The 21619-nt window shown below is 38.8% G+C and overlaps 1 protein-coding gene across 3 annotated transcripts; it reads right to left on the bottom strand.

Annotated features, from left to right (window-relative positions):
• Positions 1-1444: 1444 nt before the first annotated feature.
• Positions 1445-20020, bottom strand: bard1 (BRCA1 associated RING domain 1). Of its 3 annotated transcripts, none has more exons than XM_068329180.1 (11): positions 19844-20020; positions 19339-19395; positions 18496-18644; positions 17064-18118; positions 16199-16279; positions 14926-15098; positions 9708-9852; positions 9489-9621; positions 7294-7386; positions 3381-3478; positions 1445-1906 (listed from the first exon to the last, which is right to left on the bottom strand). In XM_068329180.1, exons 1-11 carry the CDS (start codon positions 19930-19932, stop codon positions 1571-1573), a joined length of 2409 nt encoding a protein of 802 aa, XP_068185281.1. In that variant the 5' UTR covers positions 19933-20020; the 3' UTR covers positions 1445-1570. The 3 variants fall into 3 exon arrangements, with proteins under 3 accessions (XP_068185281.1, XP_068185282.1, XP_068185283.1); XM_068329181.1 differs by having other exon boundaries at positions 9726-9852; XM_068329182.1 differs by lacking the exon at positions 19339-19395.
• Positions 20021-21619: the final 1599 nt, after the last annotated feature.

Genomic DNA, 21619 nt, shown 5'->3' with positions numbered 1-21619 from the left:
AGGACACCAGATGACCATGAAAACAATTCAATTAACAACTATTTAAAAGTTTAAATGTTCTGTCTTTACATGGACACAGATCTTGCTGACTGCTGAATCCTTTAGGACAATTAAGCCACAATTTCTTTTATTTAAAAAATACATAATAAAAAATAGAGTGTGATCCTCAAAACTGCAGCTGACTCAGGGTGCACAAAAATTCCATTCAACCTTTCTATGAGCAAAACATTTGAGAATAAATAAAGTACGGCATTTTCCTGAACTGAGGTTTTGTGAGGGAGAAAACAAGGAGATACCAGCGCATAATGGTTTTGTCGTGCTCAGGGAGTTCAAGGGCATTACTCACAGGTTCATTCCTCCACTCCATTTCATTACAAGTCAGCTTGGGCTTCTATCTCGTCTGCACTACTAATTGCCTTCTCCCACCTCCCACCGTGGACAAGCAAAGGGAAGCAATTTTATGCAGCAAATAGCAATCAATAGCAATTAGTTGCATTCCTGACTAATCCCGTTGAAAATGGGATCTTGGGTGATGGCCAGCAGAAGACCTCTAAAAACACACACACCTGCAACCCAGTGTTGTTGGTGAATGTACACACACACACACACACACACACACACACACACACACACACACACAGTGTGGACACAGCAAGTGGCATTGTTTCAATTGAGTAAGTAATTGCTTTGTTTTTCCTTTTCTGCACTAAGAATCTCTATTGATTTCTTTATTTGGGGGGGACCCACCTCCTCAATTTATTTCAGAAAAATTTTCAATTAGATAATTATCTCCTTCTGGGTAAAACCATGCAGATTATGGAATACAATTCTACTCTAAGAGATTCTGCACCAGATAAGAGATCAAATCTGGTTCCAAAACAATTTAGACCAATAAAAGGCTAAAGGAAATAGATGTACATTCTGTATGTGCAGCACAGACAAAGATTTGTCCATCAAGAGGCTGGTGACGGGTCAGTAATGAAGCAGGGTTTGTAATGAACTATCCATCAGTGAATGCTGGGATTTTAAATCCTCCTCATGCTGTCCACCAATATACATGAAATATGATGGCTGTTTACATTGCTGTCACACCAGATACATACCTGAATTACAATCAATATGAGCAGATTGCATGCAATTGTCTGTAAAACATCTGGTCACATAAACCCACCATAATAAACTCATCCTTGGTACACAGCAGCGCAGACCTTCTGGGTTGACTTTTTCACCTGACTCATGAAGACAGCCAGTGGAGCATTGGTACACAGTTCAAAAAATGACTATGATAGCTTAGCCTAATTCTTATTTCCAAATGTCTCATTTGAATATTAAGAGATCAGAATAAAGTGAAACTATACATTTTCCAAAAAACATTTAGTAGTAGAAACAATATCAGCCCTGAGCCTCAAAAGGAAAAATGCAACAACAAATCTGACAGAAAAACTCTTTAATTGAAATATCACATTATTGTTTTATATGTTGTGAGAAATTAAACAAAGAATATGCAGTATGAGCATGCCCACAATACATGATAGTACAGAAATATGGGGGACTTTGTATAGACTAATATTTATGGCTCTGGCACTGGGAGGAGGTAAAAAGCAGTGATGCAGTTAATGAGCCAGGAGGAAGAAGCTGACCACACCTTACCCCGCCTCACCACTGCTGGCTTGTGATGGCCCTGGGGGTCATAGATGATGTACTGGGTGCAGAGGGACTGGTCGGAACCAGGCAGCGCATGGTAGGCAGCGGCATTCAGGGTCTGTGTCACGTCGCTTTCGGGCTTGGGCTGCCTCTTCAGAATTTGACCCCCTCCTTCATGGATGAGCTTGGCAAGTTTATCTTTGGAGGGTGTCTTAAATGGGCCAAGTAAGAAGAAGAAACATCCATCGAAGAGAGGAGGGAGCTAGAAAAGAACACAGTTTAATTTAACTTTTAAAAGGAGGGTCATGAAGACATCTGTTATCCTCTGCAGTAACATGTCACCCAGTGGGAGCATCGGCAAATATCCTCCTTGTGAGAACAGAAACAAATTTTGCCCTTCCTGTTTGGAAGCTAAGCACTGAATAATTTCAAGTTTAAATTTTTTCAAATAACTTTGATTTTACGAGTGTCCCATACGCATGATTGGTCTCTTTGTTTCAAAAACAGGAGACATTTTTCGTTAGCAATGTTCTTCAGCTGCTGCTTTAAACAACAACGCTAAGTCGTTCAGTAAGTTACGTCACTGGAGACTGTTCTGTTCACACCATTAGTTAACTCAACTCTAGGGTGTAAAATGGATCTCTGACAGTGGGATATGTCAGCTCACCTCTGGAGCACTGCCGAGGCGCCCTTGAGCAAGGTGCCGTCCCCTTTACAAGTTGTTCATTTGGGCGCTTCACAAAGGGGCTGCCTGTCACTCTACCTCCCGTTGCATGGTTACAGGCCCCCTTGTGTGTGGTTGTGTGTATTACAGGGGAATGCACATACAGTACTGATATCCATGCTTGTGATTGATTCATGACTAAGATACTAGAGTGCATTCTTAGTTTCCCTTCGGGAATCACAACAGAATGTAAAATTACATTTTTAAAAAAAAGGATTTTAAAAAAAAAAAGTCAAATTATGATGCATCATAAAAAATTAAAAAAAAACTTTGTAGAAATCAGATCAAATAAGGAAGATTTTGGCAATAATGTATTTGCAGAGTTTTGCTGCCAGTATTTAGTAGGACATAAAGCCCTGAATGTGTGTAGTCTCTAGATAATATATGTAACGTTTAATGTCTCCCTCTCCTTTTTCAGTTTAGTTAAATTTCAAGGGCATTGGAGCGATGTCCAGGCCCAGCCACATATTCTAGTTTAAACAGAGGCTGTGGGCCAGTTGTAGTTTTGAAGCTAGTTCTCTGTGGCTGTGGTTTTGTTTGGAGTTGTTGTGACTCCTGGAAAAATAATCCTTTCAGAAATCACAGTTCTGTCTTAGACTGCAGGATTTAACAGAGTATGACTGCACTGATTTTGCCCATTACCCTCTCAAATCTAGCAGGACCTGCAGAAACAATATACAAAATCAGCATGATCCGGGCTTTGAGGAGGCGGCGGTGTGTTTTTGGTGATGTGTCATGGTGGATAACACATAACAGTCCAAACAAAAAAAAACCTGCCTTCATTAATTGGTACTTTCCTGTTTAAAAACAGTTGGTAGCAAAATCAGATATACAAAATGTGCGGTAAAAACCTTAAAAAGAGCCCAAGCAAGTACTTTTTTTAAGGCAGTCTGTGCTGCTGAACAATAATCATGCTTTACTGCCTGGAAAAACACATTTCTCCCAAGGACAGAGGGTCTAGACAATCTATACTCCTGTATTTCATGTGCTTGTTTGTATGCTTCTCACTTACCAAGCTACATCTGTTGATTCGACTGCGTCGGGGAGCTTCTCCTGCTTCGTGCTCGTTTTCAGGCACCCGTTTGCCTGCCTGCAGACATGCCTCGACCCCTGGCATCAAAGGTGTAGAGAAATAAATTAAATGCTACAGCTAATTACGATGACTTGAGAGGCTTTGACAAGTCAAAAGCAATGGGGGGGGGGGGCAAAGCTTATGTCTGCTTCATCACAGTGTGCCCGAAGATTTCAAATATTGGCAAAGATGTCATTGCTGACGGAGAAAGATGCCCAAAGTGTAATGGCGCTAATGATGCAGCCCTCATTTCAGAAATCTGTTTAAGCAGAGGATTTGAGCATTGTCTCTTTTTCTCTCCATCCATCCCTTCAGGTTTTGCAGAGTCAAATTGTTAGTCTGACAGTCAGCATTCCGGTCTGGTAGAGGGAGTTAGAAAGGAATGTTTTTGTTCTACATCTTAAGGAAAAGCATCTCAAAAGACAAAAGTTTTGGAAGAAAGTATTGGCACACAGAGACGGGGAAAAACAATGTTATAATGACCCTTCACCCACTGAGACGAATCCCTCTGAAAATGATACAGATCACAGTATTGCTGTTCTTTTCAGTATCTTTTGGTGGTATATTAAAAAGAGAAAAAATCTACCTAGATACACTGAACCCACATTAGGCTGAAAACACTGACGCCAGTTGTAAAAAAAAAACAAAACAAAAAAAAACTAAATGGATGTCAGATGGATCTGAGTGAAAGCTTTACCCTGAATAACTGACTGGGATCATACAGAGGCTTTTCAGTTCAACACACCACATACATATTGACAGCAGACGCATCTCACTGCACCCACACTACACCAACTCACAGTTTGACGTTCCACAGTTACATGTCCCTGAGCAGCACACTCAACCACAAGTCGCTCTAAGGGTGTCTTAAGTGTTGCCCAATGGGATGCATGGATGAAAAAAAAAATTGTTTTAAGTGTGTAAGTATAAACACTCACACTCCTGCCTGTGGTCTCCAGAGCATGGGGTGGAATGTAATTATATTTCTTCAATCCCTCTAATTACAGCTATCCTTTACATGGACCCTGCTAGGACAGAGGAGACATGAGGTACTGGGGATAATCGGTCCGGACGATGGAGCTCATTGCTGATGACTCATTATCATATTCCCTAATTATGTTCACAGTGGCTGAATACAGAAAACATCTCAAACCCCTTTCCTTCCTGTGACTGAATGAGTGAACAGCCGGATGGACTCATTTATTTGATTAACAAAGAGGCCAACTGCAATCTCAATATGGTGAAGGAGAAGATGTACAATAACACCCAAACCAACCACATTCATTAAAATGGACAATGAATACAACAAGTACACAGGTGCACATATGTGGCACATATGCCATATATGCACCTACAACTGGTATCTATGGTAACAGCAGGACTTGTATGTCTAATGGAGGCAGCTGCTCAATAGCTGCACATTCTCCTTAACTGGGCTGGCAGTGGGAGGAGCGGTGACACAAGAAAGAGTCATTACAAAGTGTTAAATAAAAGGAAGTGAGATAGAAAAATAACATAAAGCAGTGTTAAATTTAAAGAAATGTGCTTGCTGGACTGAGTGAATCGATGTCTACAGGGAAATGACTCAAATTAATAACTTATATCCATTTGTTTCAGCAATATATGTAAAAAATGTAAAAATGTTACCAATTATGTGCAGCATCTCCAGCTGTGTCGGGGTTCCAGATGAAAATAGCAGGCAAGACAGTTTTTAAAACTTGATAATTTTATGGAAACCTGACAAACACTCTACATATTTACAAACATTTAGGCAAATATGTTGCAACAAGATAATAATAAGGACTTAATGTGATTCCATTTGATTCCAGCATTGAATATTTTTGATGTTTATGGTAAGCATGATTTAATTTATTCTGAGAACAATATTCATATTTTGAAAAATTCTAAAAAAAAAATAGTTGATGATGTTGTAATAAGTAAGAAATAAGAAGCACACTCAGTCTTGACTTTGCTGACAGTGAAGGCACACAAAAGGAGATGACAGAAAACTACTTGTATGCACACATACACAGAAAAGCAAGGACGGAAGCGCAGAAGATTTCACACCAACTGTCATGAAGGAGACGAGGTGTATCAGTTGCTCAGAATGCGTGGAGAAAAGAGGAGAGACTGAATGAAATGTGGCCCAAAGTCACACAAACTTTTGCATTGCAACAAAGGCACACACAAACTCAAACTTAAAAACTGGAAAGAGATACCTGCACATTGTTAAATTCTACAGGCACACATTCTCATAGTGCACAGCCATTACTGATGGATACACCTGCCAAACTAAAGTGCAAGGAATCTCTTTAAGATCAAGTTTCGTAATTACTTCCTGAAGCAGACTTCCTCTGAATATCACCTTATTGACTTGGTTCAAGGTGCCAGGAAGACAAACAGACACAGTTTTGCCGAGTATATACCTTGGCATAAATCAAGCAAGCAAGAGGTAGTTATGACGATAAAGCCTTGAGATGTGCCGATTCCTTCCCTGAGTTGTACACCCACACAGCAGCAGGTAAAATACAGGACATAAATACTATACTCATTCTACGTTTTATTAATTTCTGCTTATTTCACCTCACCTATCTTAAAATGTTACAGAGGAGAGGAAGCACAAGATTCAGATTGCTTTGGTACTGAAGAGGAAATGGAATAGGAGCCTCAGTCGGACCTTCCAGTTAGACAGGAGCCAAAAGATATGCTTACCCAACAATACAGACATGTCCTAAAGTATATTTGTCAAAGTGACAACTACGCATCTCCATTATAGCCTTTTTGAGAAGGTGAGAGACACGCTGCCTTAAACTTAACTTGTAATATGGATAAAAATACTATACACACCTGAAAGACTGAGCTAAACATAAATGTCACATTGTGGTTAGTACATAAATGTAATAATAAAACAATAATAGAAACTTCAGATCAATGCCTGGGGAGTGCACCACAACCAAGTAAAATAGTAGATGATTATTCAGATTGTGTTTTTTCTACAGACTAGCGAACGATAAACTGTCCTGAAGAAGTTTAATACTGTATTTGGAAGTTGGCTATGAAAGTGGGAATGGAGGTCTCTGTAAGATAGCAAATCTCTTTTTTGGTGTGTTTCACCTCATTTATAAACAAGCACTTCAAAACATTCAAAACCATTTCTGCTGTTACAAATTGAACACCACACAAGGTCTCACAATAGGCTAAAAAAGGTTAACGTGGGTGAAATTACACTTCCATCTTATCAACAGTCAAGTCACTGAGTCTGTTGATATATTATTCACAAATATGCCTTGTAGGCTACAATGATGTAAAAGAACACTTAAGTTTTATAGACTGAATTTATGACAGTCAGGATTGGAGCTGGTAATAATAAATACCCAAATATTATTTCATTTGACATTATAACAAATTCTAATCCATCTGTTAGAAGCATGACATAACAGTGACAATGAGGTAGATATAGTTGAGTTTTGGATCTAGATTAAATCATGTAAATTTGAAATGCAGGGTGTGTCTGTGTGTGTTATTATTATTATTGTTTTTTACAGCCTCAGCTGCCACTTGAATGGAGGCTATAACTGAAAACTGTAACCTGCAGTGATTGAGTGGCCATTTAATCTACCTCCCAATCTTTGATTGATAGAAGGGTCGGTGCAGCTTATAATAATAGAATGTACAAAGAAAGAAAGAAAGAAAAGATGAATTTAGGTCACAAATGCATTTAAAATTCAGAAACATTGGATGATCTCTGCTTCAGTACTGTGGTAGAGTTCCACAATTCCAACAGTGCGACTGTTTACCATGAATATCCTAGAATAGCATCTACAGACAAGATGATGGCTTACGCCCTACTCACAGCTGAATCTGACAATCCAGCAACCAGCCAGAAGACCCAGGAGAGTGGAGAAGGTAGTCGGCATCTGTCCTTCTGGCAGCACAACGTGGCTCACTGAAGGAAGAAAACAAACACACAAGATACAACCGAAAAGGCTACAAATGACTCGTGCAAAACACAAATAACGGCTATCTGCTCTCCTCCTCGTGGATCTGATTACCTCATTACTGTATAGTCAGGCAGCATGTCTCCCATGTATTCTACAGATGAAAAGTCAGATAGCAAAATTCCTTTCTTTTCCCATTCTAATTTTCATGTTCAGGCCTCATGAAAAACAGCAGATTGTGATCACACATGCAGGCCACAGATTTTATGTAAATGGTTCAAAACTGCATCTAGACTCAAAGAGGCTGAGGTGACGAAATGTCTGATGCAAAATGCATGACAGATACTATTTTTGTAAATCCAGCGCCTTCTAAATGTAGAGGCTTTAATTTTCTGATTAGTTGTGAAACTTGTGAAAGCTGAGAATGATCAAATTATGAGATATGAGAAAATTTTAGGCTATTTGGTCAGAACAAATATAATCTAATTCCATCTGACTTGAATGAACAGCGAAGATCTACCGTTATATAATAGCTATTTGAATAGTGAATCATGCTAAATTCAACAGACTAGAGACTATTTGGAAAATATATAAATCATAACAGCACATAATTCTACTAAATGCAGACATTGAATGATTTCATTAAACTTAGTATTTCTTGCCAGGTTACTAATTTGCTGATGTCACTGATGTTGCATCAGTGAAGACAAACATCCGTAAACCTGTCAAACAATTTGTGGCCACTCTCGATTCAACATGTGAATTTGTTACAAAAGTGAGTATGGGCAACACAGTGGTCCATTGGGTAGCACTGTTGCCTCATTTGAATCAATTACACCCGGGGCCTTTCTGTGCAGTTTATATGTTCTTCCTGTGTCTGTTTAGATTCTCTCCGAGTCCTCTCACCTCCAAAACCTTGGTTGAATTGGACACACTAAAATAGTCTGTAGGTGTGAGTGTGATCATGAGTGGGTGACTATCTTTCTGTGTGGACCTTTGATCAACTAGTGATTTTACGGTCTTGCACATAGTCAGCTACGTTAGACTCCTGCATAGCCCATGATCCAGATTTTTGATAAGTGGCTGAAGACAAGAAGATTATATCGTCTCATTTTCAAGAAAATGAATGAGAAAAAAAAATGTATTGCCTGGGGAAGATGATCTTATGCTTTACATTGACCTTGGATTTGTGTACATGGTATTACATGTAATTAAAAAATCAACAACATCTAAACATATTATTTTCTGGTTAAAAAAAAACAGAGTTGCGAGAAATATTTCTCTTTTTCATAAATGAATTAATCACCTCCAAACACTTTATGAAAAATGATTTTGATTACTTGTACTGTTTTTCTCCCAGCCATTACTATGCAACAGTGAAGGAGCTGCTGTATCACAATGATGTACAGTATACAACTCTAATAGCATTTGTTGCTGCATTTCGACCTTTGTGACTGATCGGGTCAGAGTGCTACTTTTGGCTTTTCCCTACGCAAAAGGGTCTGTGGAAGGTGGTTAAAAACTGTAAATCCTGGCTCTTGGGGAAAGGGATCATGCAGATAAAAATCCAATCTTCATGGTGGTGAAGGTTCTGTAATCTTCATAACAACAGAGCTGGAAATTCCCTTTTGTGTTCACACGCTGCTGGATTCAAAATCAGCCACTCGCATTTGTAAAACAGCCACGCTTTTGTTTAAATTGGAAAATGTGTGTGACTGAGTGTCAAAAATAATACTCAAGCATATAGATTTAGTGGATTAATATGTAAGCGCTAAAGGACAATACATACAGCTTTCCTCTCTCATACACATTGTGCACACGTGAACGCGCAAAAAGCCATGAAATGATGAAGAAGATGATACAACTGAGTGGGCAACCCTAAACACTAGGCTCATCTTCTCCAACTGGGTGGTATTCAGATGGTTTAATGCATTCATAGCTTCATGGATGAATGTACAATTTACCCATCTCTTCCATCCTTCAGCTGAACGGCTCACCTAAACAATGACTGATTAGCTATCAGAAGGTTTGACAGAGAGCAAACACAACAGCTACGCCTCGAAGCTTAACCCCCATTGAGGATTTGGTTTCTGCTCAAAACAAATGGTACCTCTGCCAGAAAAGGTGCTGGCCACCCTCCCTCCCAGCAGCTCTCCCAGTTTGGCCAGTTGATCCTCCTCTGGCTGTGACAGCTTGCTTGCAAGAAACACCACCATTTCATCCCCTCTCACACAGTCAGCCAGCTAAAAAACAACATGAGGGACATCTAATATTAGCAGTCTCTGAGGTTAACATTCCAGGGGAAATAAGAAATAAAAAGGTTATTCACATCCGCATGTAGACATACCACAGGGAGGCCGACTGTGGGGCTGAGAGATTTATTAGCATATCGGGTTCCCTCTGAGTCCTCCTGAAAAAACTTCTGCATCTCCAGACTGACTGCATAATCTGCAGGCCGCTTTCCATACAGATTACTGTGAAGAGGGAAAAAAAAGTGTGTTTTTCTCAGTATGCACATATTTGTGACAATGCACAGCATTTGTTGATACAAGAGTCATTTAGACCAATGAAAACTTATGAACTTGGCAGCCTGCTGACAAAAATATTTAAATTAGTATTTCCTTAAAAATATCAAAACAAGTTGAGTGCAACACAAAATGTGGAGCAGGAGTTGTTTAGTCGTATATGTTAATTTTCCACTCACATCTCTCAAATCAGATAAGTCGTTTTAGGTGTCAACATTTATGACTACAAATGCTAAAGCGAGTGTTCCGCTACTATGTCTCCCTACCAGCAGATCTGCCTACCATTGGGCACTCTGCCCATTTCTTCATTGTGCATGATTTTCACAAGCCTGGACGGACATATTGTGAGAGCGATAAACAAACTCGTCATGCAAAAATAGGAAAAAGATTGAAGCTGTAATGCAATTTCTCAATACTAATACATCAGATAAATGTAACAACAACAGCTGTGCTCACTGTGAATGTAGTGCTTGCTTATGTTCATTTCAATACTGTTTTTTTTTTCATACATGAGAATGAGCCATGCAGTTTTTGGATATAGTAAGTGTCTGCAAATGCGCTGCAATGTCAGGTTATAATGTGGTTCTCAGAGCAGCAGCATCAGTAAGCATGTTTACGACTGACCCAGTGACAAAAAGCACACATCCACAGTAGTGACCAGTGGCAGCTGGGCCAGGAAGACTTTTTATACTATGTTGGATTTGTGGCATGTAATGGTGGTTATGGTACTATGCTCAGTCCATCATCTCATATACTAATATTCACATATTTCATATACTTATTGAGTATAGCTTTTTAAACTCAAAATAGGACACAGCTTGTGTGAAAATCTCAAAAGCAAAATGTTTCAACGAACCTCAGAAAACTGAAACTTCTGCAGCTTCTATTGTATTCTAGGGTGCAGTATATGTACTGAAAAAAAATATTTCAAGCATGTATCTTAACTTTGAAGGAGATGCAAGAAACTCAGCAGGGGTCACCTTGGAAAGAGAGGAAAAAAAATAATGGAGCAAAAGAAAGAATTATCAGAAGGAGAAGGGCAGGAGGGCCAAGCCCAGCAGGTTGTCTCAAAAAGATTATGCGTCAGCAAAGATAACACCTGCGGGACAATTAATAGGTCCACTGGGCCATAAAATAATTCATTTGGATTCATACCTCCAACTACACGCCCTCACAAATAAAAACAAACAGAGACTGTCCATGACACCTATATATATATGCACACACAAGCTGTTTTTCAGCCACGCATGAGAGGAATATCTGGGGGAAAATAATTAAGCGTGGAAAATTCTGCAGGAGGTAAGGAAAAAAAGCTCTGCAGCCGAGTCAAACATGGTTCCTCAAGCCTTTACTTTACCTAAAAACACAAGTGGGAGGACAGTGATGGTGATTCTTCAGAATAACCACTGTAACCCTGTAACCATTATGCATTGACAAATGTTTTTTTATACCAATACGACACATACTTATGAACCACCAACTGGGGCATTTTTGCCTCCAGCTGTATTGCAATGGATATGACTGTTAAAATAAACCCCCTGCACTTCTCACTTCACAGATTTTTCTTAGTTCACTAATCATCCAGTAAATCATGGGTGGTGTGGGACAAGAATAAAAAAATAAAAATTAAAAGATCATTTAAACTTCAAACTGCTAAGGGACCATATTATCTCGTAAAAGAAACTGCAGCATAAAAATAAGATTCGTAAGCAATGTTTAGATGTCTTAGGCATGACGACAAACACAAAAGAGCGCCAGGTTTATTATTAGTAAATTGGTAATTACAAGTGCATATTACTATCAAGTTAATATTTTTTACTTTTGCTCCTGCTCTGCTATATCACTGGTCTTCATAATATGTATAATGTGTTAAGTATTTCAACATCAAGGCCGCATCTTTTAAATTGAATTGTAACTTCATATCTAATTTTTAAATTGCTTTTCACATTTTGTTATTACATTATGATCTATTATAATGAAAATATAAAAAGCTTGACTTGTGAGTTAATAAATATACGAAAATAATAATGGTCTAATGATGTATTGGAACAGCAGTTGTGTTTAGTAACATGAGGTAATAGGGTTAGCTTAGGTAATATTCCACTGCACATTTCGAAGGAAGTAATGTACTAATTAGTTCACTAAAATGATTTTCCATCTTAAGGTACTTATCTTGAAAAATCATACTATGAACATAAAACAAAATATTGTAAAAAATATTTTATTCCAAACCATATATACTTTATCACTAACCAAACAAAAAGCACATAAACTGATTGGAGAAATGCTGCTTGACAAAGTAGCCTCAATCCACAGTAACCATGAATCTACTACTATAAGTAAGGAGGACATATAAACCTTAATCAATGCTGAAAAAAAGTAGGGAATTTAACCCTAACACAACACAGACTTTTTACTCCAACATCATCCACACTTCACAACTGATAATACCATCTTCCTATTGTATAATTATTTTAAAAAGAAAATCTGCAAAAAAACATTTTCATTTATACTTCATGCATTTAGTTTTGGAAAAGAAAATCTATCTCAAATAGTTTTAAATTCAGAGGTCAATTAAAAGACTCAACCCACAGCTAAGAGGTTTCAAACACTGCCAGCACAGCAGTATCTTCTAAAATTAAGTTTAATGATAGAAACACATGGCAAGCAACTGATGAGGCAGAGGGCAAGGCCTGAATGCATTTTTAATCACAAGGTTCATTAGCTCCATTTCCTTCTTAAATAATCCACTATATTTCTCATGGTGGTTCATTCAACATCAGATGAAACAGAAAATGACCCACAAAAGGTGTGCATTTAATCTGTGGACCTACAGTGTTGTCCTTCAGATCACCCTCCCTGGCACCAAACAACATAAATCAGTGTGATTGAGGCTCCTAACAACAAATTTTTCTTAAATTATAACAACCAGAACTTCTACTGCACAGACTAATGTCTACATACTCAAACCTAGTTGTAATCTACATCCCAACTATCATCATGAAGTGAATGATACAATTATTATGAGCGTGAGAGTAGCCAGTTAATGTTTCCTTGAGTACTTACTGTGTCTTATCATTCATTCATTCATTCATGTTCTTGAAGACGAGACAATGGTGATCACTCACTGGCAATTTGGAGTGATCAATACACTTAAATCACATGTCCTTGGAAGAACTTGGGGAGAACCCACACAGACATGGAGAGAACACACAAACTCTGCAGGGTCAATGTATTATTACTTGAAAATCACCCATTTTCACTCAAACATTTGGTGGTTAACCATAATTAAATTTATATTCATGGAAGAAAAAAGAGAAAAGGTTGTTATTGTTGGCATATACTATATGCTGTTTGTATTAATTAATTCTGAAAACCTATAGTATTAGAAGGACAACCCTTAGCAGTAATTGTAAAGTGTGCACAATGTTTAAAATATACAAAATAATAACATATGCTTCCACCTTGCAGACACAATGGTTGTCCAAATGTGCTGCACTGGTAGATATTTATGCTTACAGGACTGAGACTCCACAGTGGCACAGGACCCCTCTTGTGCCGCTGTGGAGTTTCTCAGAAAATGCTTAAACCTGTTGTTTTTGAGATAAGACAGAATGGTCATTAAGATTACCAAACATTAGTATGCACTTCACAATTTCTGTCTTATGGGCTCCCTCAATTTTTCTAATAACCCACGTAAGTCAAGTATTTGAACTGGAGAGTAACTTGGACTCAAACAATGGAGGACATAATATAGTCCAATGGTTCAAACTTAACATGCACAGAGGAACAATGAAAATCTGGAAAAACTGAATTTCTGCACCCTGAGCTGTGTGCCAATTGTTCCATTAAGAATTGAATTGGCAGATGTCTTGGTCTGCCTTGAGAGAGAGAGAGAGAGAGAGAGAGAAAGAGAGAGAGAAAGGAAGAGAGAGAGTGTGTGTATGTGTGTGTGTGCAATGGGAAGTGGGGAAGGTTGGGGCAAGAATTGCATTCATCTTACAGTGTCATGATAGACAGTCCCAAAAACTTTTTTTTTTTGCATTGAAGACGAGTAACAAAGAGGAGAAAATGTAAGACCCAGCAATCGGGACCATTCAAAGCCATAAAAAAAATAAATAAAGACATGAAAACGGGAGATGGCAGATTATTGGTACAAAATTAGTTCAGTAAGAGGGCTAAGTAACTGACCCTGATCAATTCCTTTGATCTCAGTGATTACCTAGTATTCCGTTCTTCATTACGGACAACAATCAGAAATGCTGATACACCCTAGTAAGTGGGGGGTGTATGAGATTTAAAAAAAAAAAAAAAAAAAAGGAGGCAGGGGCTTATCGTCTGTTACAATGATGAGATAGGCACTCAAAGATTTATTAAAGGAGAATAAGTACCCTGCTGGTCCACCGTAGCAGAATCTCGATGATGTAATGCAATGAAATAGTCATCCATTAAATGTTAACTTGGACAAAATGTTCACTTGCTACTTCAGTTCTCAATTTTGACTGAAAAGTTGTATTTTGTCCATCTTAGATTCAAAGTAATATTCAAGAGCCATTTAACATACTTGTTTTGGATAAATAAGATGATGAAGCACCTTCAAAGTCATCTTGAAGTAATGCTTCAATGGAAAAAAGTAAGAAAAAAAAGGTTGCAGAAACTATGTATTGTTGGAAATGCTTATGTAAAAATTCAACAAAAAAAGTAGCATTACATAGGCACCAGACAAGATCACCTGCACCATTCTTCTCACTTTCAATTTATAGTTTCCGTGGAAAACACATAAAAACACATTTGAAGAAAACTCTAAGTAAAAACTACTTATGTGTATACAGTATGTATATAGTATGTGCTACATTTGGTGAAACTAGTATGAATAGCTCGCATAAACAGTTTGGCAGAAAAGCTGCTGAAGAAAAATGATTATGGACAGATGGATGGACATACTGATGACTATACAGTTACCTCCATCCTTTTTTAAAAAAGGTGTACATTTTTACTCCATGTATGAATCTTGTAACTCACAGCACATTCTGGGAGGCTCCAAGCTCCAGCAACAGTTTAACGATGGCTGTGTGTCCGTTCCTCACAGCATCGTGAAGTGGAGAGTCATTTTCATAACCCGGTGTATTCAACAGGGCTCCCCTTGAGACCAAAACCTCCACAACTGCCAGGTGGCCCAGGTTACAGGCTTCATGCTGGAAAAAAATAATCAGATTTCATTCTGCTCTACTTCAACCTGGTATTCCCTTTTATTCTCACAACAGACTCAACAATTTCATCCATTTTTAAACACTTAAATATGAATTACTTTAAAATGATATTTCAGTGGCAGCAAGCTCTTCAAAAATGTACTGTGTATCTGAAAAATTTCAATTTTTCACATAAACAGTTTTTTAAAAATTAATGGGATGATTCTAAACTAAGTATTTAGTTCTTTTTGTGTGGCATTCTGAAAAAAAAATCAACCCAGAAAATGCCAGTCGCTGTCAACAGTCACAACATTATCATTCTGAGCTACATTTCTATTTTTTTGACAGAAAAAAAAAATTTGAGGATATAGATGGGAATGAGGATGTGGCTCAAAGATAGTACAGTATTTCCTAATGTGGTGTTTACAAGATGAATATGAAGTTAATTAGATAAAATACAAGTCCACTGAAGGATTTCTTTGAGGAATGAAACTAAAATTAATTCAACTGCACTATAATTAAATACAGTTGGGATACTTTAAATATGCCACATGAGATTTTAATTTACAGAGTTTCATTTCTCTAAGCATCGCACATCATGGTTGTAAGGTGTCTTGTGTGATATACTACATATTTACTGGGAGGCAGAGTGACGGGCAGCTCCATTTTGGTGCAGCTCCATTTTGGTGCACCCCAAATGAGCAGTTAATAGGGAGGGCGGTGCCTTGCTTAAGGGCACCTCAGCAGTTTTCACAAGGTGAGCTGACATCTCCCAGTACCAGCTTACACTCCAAATATTTTGGCCCAACCGGGTCTCAAACCGGTGACCCCGGGTCCCCAGTACAAGACTTACTGGACTCAGCTACTGCTGCCCCGGTTTACTGTTTTAAAACGTTTCGGTTGTAGTTCCAGAGACCAAGAAACAATATGATATACATGGCAGAACTAAACAGCCATTCAGAAAAAAAATATTCAAAACACTGTCCTTGTTTAGTGGAGATGGTTACATATAAAATAGTAAAAGGCCAGATAAAGACTGGGTCACTCTTAAGAGTTGGCCAAAGAAGAGTGACCAAGAGGAAAAGGTTTTGTCAACCAAGCCTTACCAGAGGTGTCCACCCAGCATGATCCTTCAGGTTGGGGTCAGCCCCCTTTTCCAGCAGCTCCTTGACAGCCTCTACATCTCCCTGCAGAATCCAGGAAGAGCAACAAACCTCAGGTCAGGTCTGAGACCAGTGAATGCAATCCTTCAAACAAAGGAAGTCATCCCAGTGTGCCAACACCCTGCTGTTTATCAGTCACACCCCACAATGAGCCATTGATTACCTTGTCTGGGATCCAGACAGGGATTACGGCTATGTTTACAAGGATTACTGGAAGACAGTGTATTCTCAAAAGATGGGAGCGTAACAGTTTGATCATTGGAAAACTAATGTGCTCATCTGAAAAGGAGGAGGATGGGGAAGGGCAGAAGAAAGGGAACCCTAACCATATCAAGAGATTTATGTTGTACTTTTATGAAGACAATAAATTGTAATGCTATTGTTGTGGATATAATTTCAAAAGTGTTGTAATTATATCATCATACAGTTGTGGTTCACTGAACTATCAGCTTGTGGAGGTATTTGTAGAGTCTGGAATTTTCTCTATTTAGGTCAAAATATAGGCTAAAAACCAAGTGCCCTGTTAAGAATGCTGACTACCTCACTCCTCCGTTCCATTGGTGTCTCAGATGTACTAAGAGTTGCAGGTGTGTGCGTTTGTTATAATATATGTGCGACCTGATTTGGACCCTCTCAAAAATTTGTTCAAAGGTTCTCCCTTTTATGTCCATAATTTAAATACTTAACTTACTTACAGTGTCATGCAAGAGGGAGCAATGACTTCAGAATCTGTGGAAAACTTAATTTGCAGGCTTCAACAGAAAAATGAGAGAAGAAAATAAGGTGAATTATTCAGAATACTCTGAACCTTTATGGCAGCTACGTGGAGATGAGTCTCTCCTTTGTGATTCCTCTTCATGACTGCAGGGCTTCCTGATGTATGCCGTCCAACAGATGCAACAGACGCACTATAATTGCAAGGAGATTTTTGGCCAACAGGGGTGGAGGGGGTGTCTCCTTGCTCCTGTGCTGAGCTTTTCATACGGTTATCACCCCCTGGGCTGGATGAAGATGCAAAGTTAAAAGCAGCAGGGGACATCTGTGATTTTCTCCTCCGGCACGGAGAAGCCCTGGGCCTTTTCGGGGTGGTTTCCAATGTTGCAACCATCTCTTCCATGATAACTCTTTTGGAGGAATGACGGAGAGAAACATTATCCTGTTTTTGTGGCTTGTCAGTTGAGATGGGATCCCTAGTTGACAATCTGTCATGCTGCAAAACACTTTCTGACAGAAAAGGCTGGATTTGGTCTTTCAGTACAGTGCTGTCTCTGAAACGACACTCGCTTATCGTGCTCCTGCCAGGACTGAGTTCATTAGTGCTTTCCTGAGGCCCTTCAGCCTGATGGTCGTTAGATGCGCTAGCAGGACTGACAAAGGAAACCCTCTTACTGGACCTCCTTGGTCTTTCAGGACAAGACTGCTCCTTTTCATTTGAGGCTTCTTCGGAGAGTCCCCATTGTTGGTTAATGGCCTGCAGCCTATTCTTCTTCATCATCGGCTTGGTCTTTTTTTGTGTGGACCTGGAAGCTTGTTTCATACACACCTTTCTGCTGGCAGTATTTTTCCGAGTTGACCTCTTTGTCACATTTTCATTTTTGCATCTCCGAGTGGAAGAAGAGCTCGAGTCTTGGGAGGATGAGGTGAAACTGAATACTGACAGGTCCTGACGTTGAGCAGCACTGTTGTCTGGCAACTTTACAGCTGTTCCTCCAGAAGCTGTGGTCTCTAGCACGGTGTCTGGTGTCGATTTCTCCACCATGCAACGTACCTTGCGGCTGCGGGGGCTGAACCATATCTTGAGGTTCTTCTTGCATTTCAAGACAGAGCTCTCAGGTTGTGTTTTAATTTGAGCTTCCACGGAGTCTGCAATAATGTGTAAAAAAAAAGAAAAAAGTTGTCCAATGACAAAGAAGAAATAATCACTCAATAAATATTTTACCCAATTAGTTGTTCTCTTTGACACCACAACAATCTGAATTTTAATTCTAGGGTTTTGAAATATTCCATCTCTTGTTACAGCTGAGGTCAGCTTGCAAATCAGACACAACCGTAACTGTATTCTTGTCAGTGGTGATGGTTAAAAAGATCCACATGTACAACCATTTCATGTCAAACATTAGCTACCTGGTTAAATACATGAGATGTGGACGATCAAACTTAAGAATGAGACTCAAATTCGAAGATAACTTGATTGTTATCCTTAAGATATTAGGTAATACAGTATAATAGTTACAATTTACCTGGTTGTTCTATTGAACTGAAAAGAGACTCCAAACCAGAGAAGAGCTGGATGATGCTGTTGAGCTGCCTGTTAATTTGAATGTCCTTTACCCATGCAGGACTGTGACACACAATACAGCCATCTCCTGCCTGCGTGCCAGCACATAACCTGATTAAGAGATCCATCTTGGATTAGGCATTGAGGTTCACTTCACAGGACAGTCAGAGAAAATAAAGAAAACAGCATCATATATCTTCTATGACCACTTAGACATGAAGTGAAAAATTACATTAATACTGTAGTTAACACTGACAAATGTGAATAGATTTTCCAATGAATGTCATATGTAAGGTCACATAGGAATTCAAAGTGAATCTCATCATTCCTCTGCCAGGTTGTCAAGGTCGAAGGTTATAGTCCAGAGAGCTTGCATCTCTTATGTTTCCACAGATAGATTGTGTCCTCTATATTTAACAAAGCTATGTTTTCCATTATCAAGTATATTTATATTTTAAACTTTGGTACTTGGTAAATAAAAGGGGAAAAAAGCTCAAGGCACACAACATCAGTTAAGTCATTTTATATTAAGAACCTGCCCCAAGCCCTAGTATTAAAAAAACCACCGAACCATATATATACTGTATATATACTGTGTGTGTGTATATATATATATATATATATATATATATATATATATATATATATATATATATATATACACACACACGCACACACTGTAAATATATTTACTTAATATTATTTTTTCACATGTGTTTGAAAAACAATATTGTTACCAAAAATGACAAGTCCATTGTTAGTGACAAGCATGTCAGAGTAAAACATTGAGCCTCTGGTGTATTACCTGCATAGCATATGCTCACACATTCCAAGACACACAGGCTCCTTCATTAAATCTGAGCTGGAAGAAGAAAGGTTTGGAATCAGTGCAGTCCGACAGACAACGGAACATGTGTTACACTGACCACTGCACCCCAGGTTTGAGTACTCAGTCACGTTGTTTCAGACGTGGAAAATGTCAGGTTAAGAGTGAAGTGTTTGGAGGGAAATTGTGATTTAAATCTGTGAATTAAGGCTCTGTCAGACATACGCAAAATAACCTACGTATACCCCTCTACTGCTCAGTTCAGTTCTTGGAATCAGGTATTGTTTATTGATTACTAGTGACATTCAATCGTTTAATACAAAATATTACAGGGACCGTATTGTATTACTTCGAAATAACCTAATTGTCTTTAAATAAGCAATCGTGTGAATACTAATACTAGTAACTTGACGTGGTTAGCATTAACGTTACCAAACAGCGGGCGGCGGAATGGCAACACCAACTCACTTCCAAATCAACTTACCACTTGGAGCAAAGTAGCAATTGTCTAAATTTCGCAACCGCCCTCTTAGTATTTTTCCAATCGTTTGTCTGCACTAAATTATTATCCATTATTTTGGAATTTTGTTTTATGTCCCCGTTCTTTTGGTACAACGTAGAATCTTGTGAACCACAGCAGCGGAAAAAAGCTTCCGGAATACTTGCATCTCCCGCCAGTATTTACGGAAGTAACCTCGGAGGATTGCCAACGTGATGACGTAGAAGACGTAAGTGGCTCATTCCCAAACACGATGGGAGGGGTTTGAGTTTTCTTTAAAACATTTTTCAATTCCGTGAACTCGTTTAATGTATTTGAAATAATACAATACTAATACAAAAGTATATGATACATGATCCTTTCAGCTCTGGAAACGGATGCAATTTATTTTAAACCCAATGATCGTGGTCATGCCTTATATGAATGCATTAAGTACTGCATCATAAACACAGACATGTACTGTATCTGCAAAAATCAATTAAAGAAACAAAAAGTGTTAGTTCGCTGTTATAATATACCTTCCCCTGTAAAAAAAAAAAAATAAATAGAAAAATCCAAGATCAATTTAAAGGTCACATATTGTGTTTTTTTGACTGAATGTAATTAAGCTACCAGATGTAGCTGAATGACAAATGCTTTGACCTAAAGTGATCTGTGGTCCTAAATATCAGCTTTTCAAAATCGCTCATCTGAGCTACTCACACAACGCTTTGTTTCAGGCCTCCGGCTGAAACGTAGGGACGTTGAATGTTGGAACTATGACAGGAAAAGGTAGAGAGTTGGTTGACATGATGCGGAGGAGGAAGGTAGACATACTGTGTGTACAGGAGATCAGGTGGAAAGGTGGCAAGGCTAGAAGTATAGGAGCAGGGTTCAAGTTGTTCTATCATGGTGTAGATAGGAGGTCTGCTGGTCCACGCCTCCTTCACCTGGGTCACGCCCCTCTGAAGGAGAGCGTTAGGCTAACAGGACGATGACTGGCATTACATTTGTTATCACTATGGCGTTTTTTGAGGTCCAACGTAGCCGCAAGAGGACACAAGCCAGTGTCTTATTGTACCGGTCCCAAGCCCAGATAAATACACAGGGTTGCGTGAGGAAGGGCATCCGGTGTAAAACTTTTGCCAAATCAAACATGCAAATCAAACCTATGACTTCCATACCAGATCGGTCGAGGCCCGGTTAGTAAGTGTGAACGTTACTTAGTTGGTTTTGTGTAGCTACCGGACAATGCTCCGGTCACAAGACCGGAGCATTATCTGGTAGCTACTTTTTTTCTACTCCCGCCCCTTATCGCACATTAATAATTTCATATCTGTCTTATTATGTATTTTGCATGTTGTATATGTATGGACGTGTTGACTGCTAAAATGTTGCTTCTATAAGTGACAGTAAAGTATGATGGTGGTTCTGATAGTTATTACCATGTAGCCAATGCTAGCTTCTGCTCAAGGCAAAGTTCCTCTATTTTTCATATTGAATTGAATTTAACCCGTTACTAAGTAGCAAAATATTTGAGGCAGTCCTCTGTGAGAACATACACAGAGCTAACACTTGCCACCACTACACCAAGTTAATCGTGAATTGATGTAGCCGTATTGCACAGTGATCCTTTTATCTACTCTATTTTGAGATGTCTTCACCTTCTCTTTATTGTGCAGGTGCTCCTGTGGACACTGAACCGATGTCCACAGAAGCAGAAAATATCTGCTGTTTGGAGATACCACGGGTAGCAAGCTCAAAGCTAAAGTTATGTCTCAA

This window comes from Antennarius striatus, chromosome 12, assembly GCF_040054535.1.
Source record: "Antennarius striatus isolate MH-2024 chromosome 12, ASM4005453v1, whole genome shotgun sequence".
Taxonomy (NCBI): Eukaryota; Metazoa; Chordata; class Actinopteri; order Lophiiformes; family Antennariidae; genus Antennarius; species Antennarius striatus.
Note: the sequence above shows the minus strand (reverse complement) of the source record. Positions and strands in the feature narration are given on the sequence as shown.

Coding starts and splice junctions, on each gene's coding strand:
- bard1 (XM_068329180.1), bottom strand. CDS start 19,932: ATGGATAATAATTTAGTGCAGACAAACGATTGGAAAAATACTAAGAGG. Junction 16,280..17,063: donor TCCACGTAGCTGCCATAAAG/GTTCAGAGTATT, acceptor TGGATTCTGCAG/GGAGATGTAGAGGCTGTCAA. Junction 1,907..3,380: donor GAATCAACAGATGTAGCTTG/GTAAGTGAGAAG, acceptor GTTCTTTTCTAG/CTCCCTCCTCTCTTCGATGG.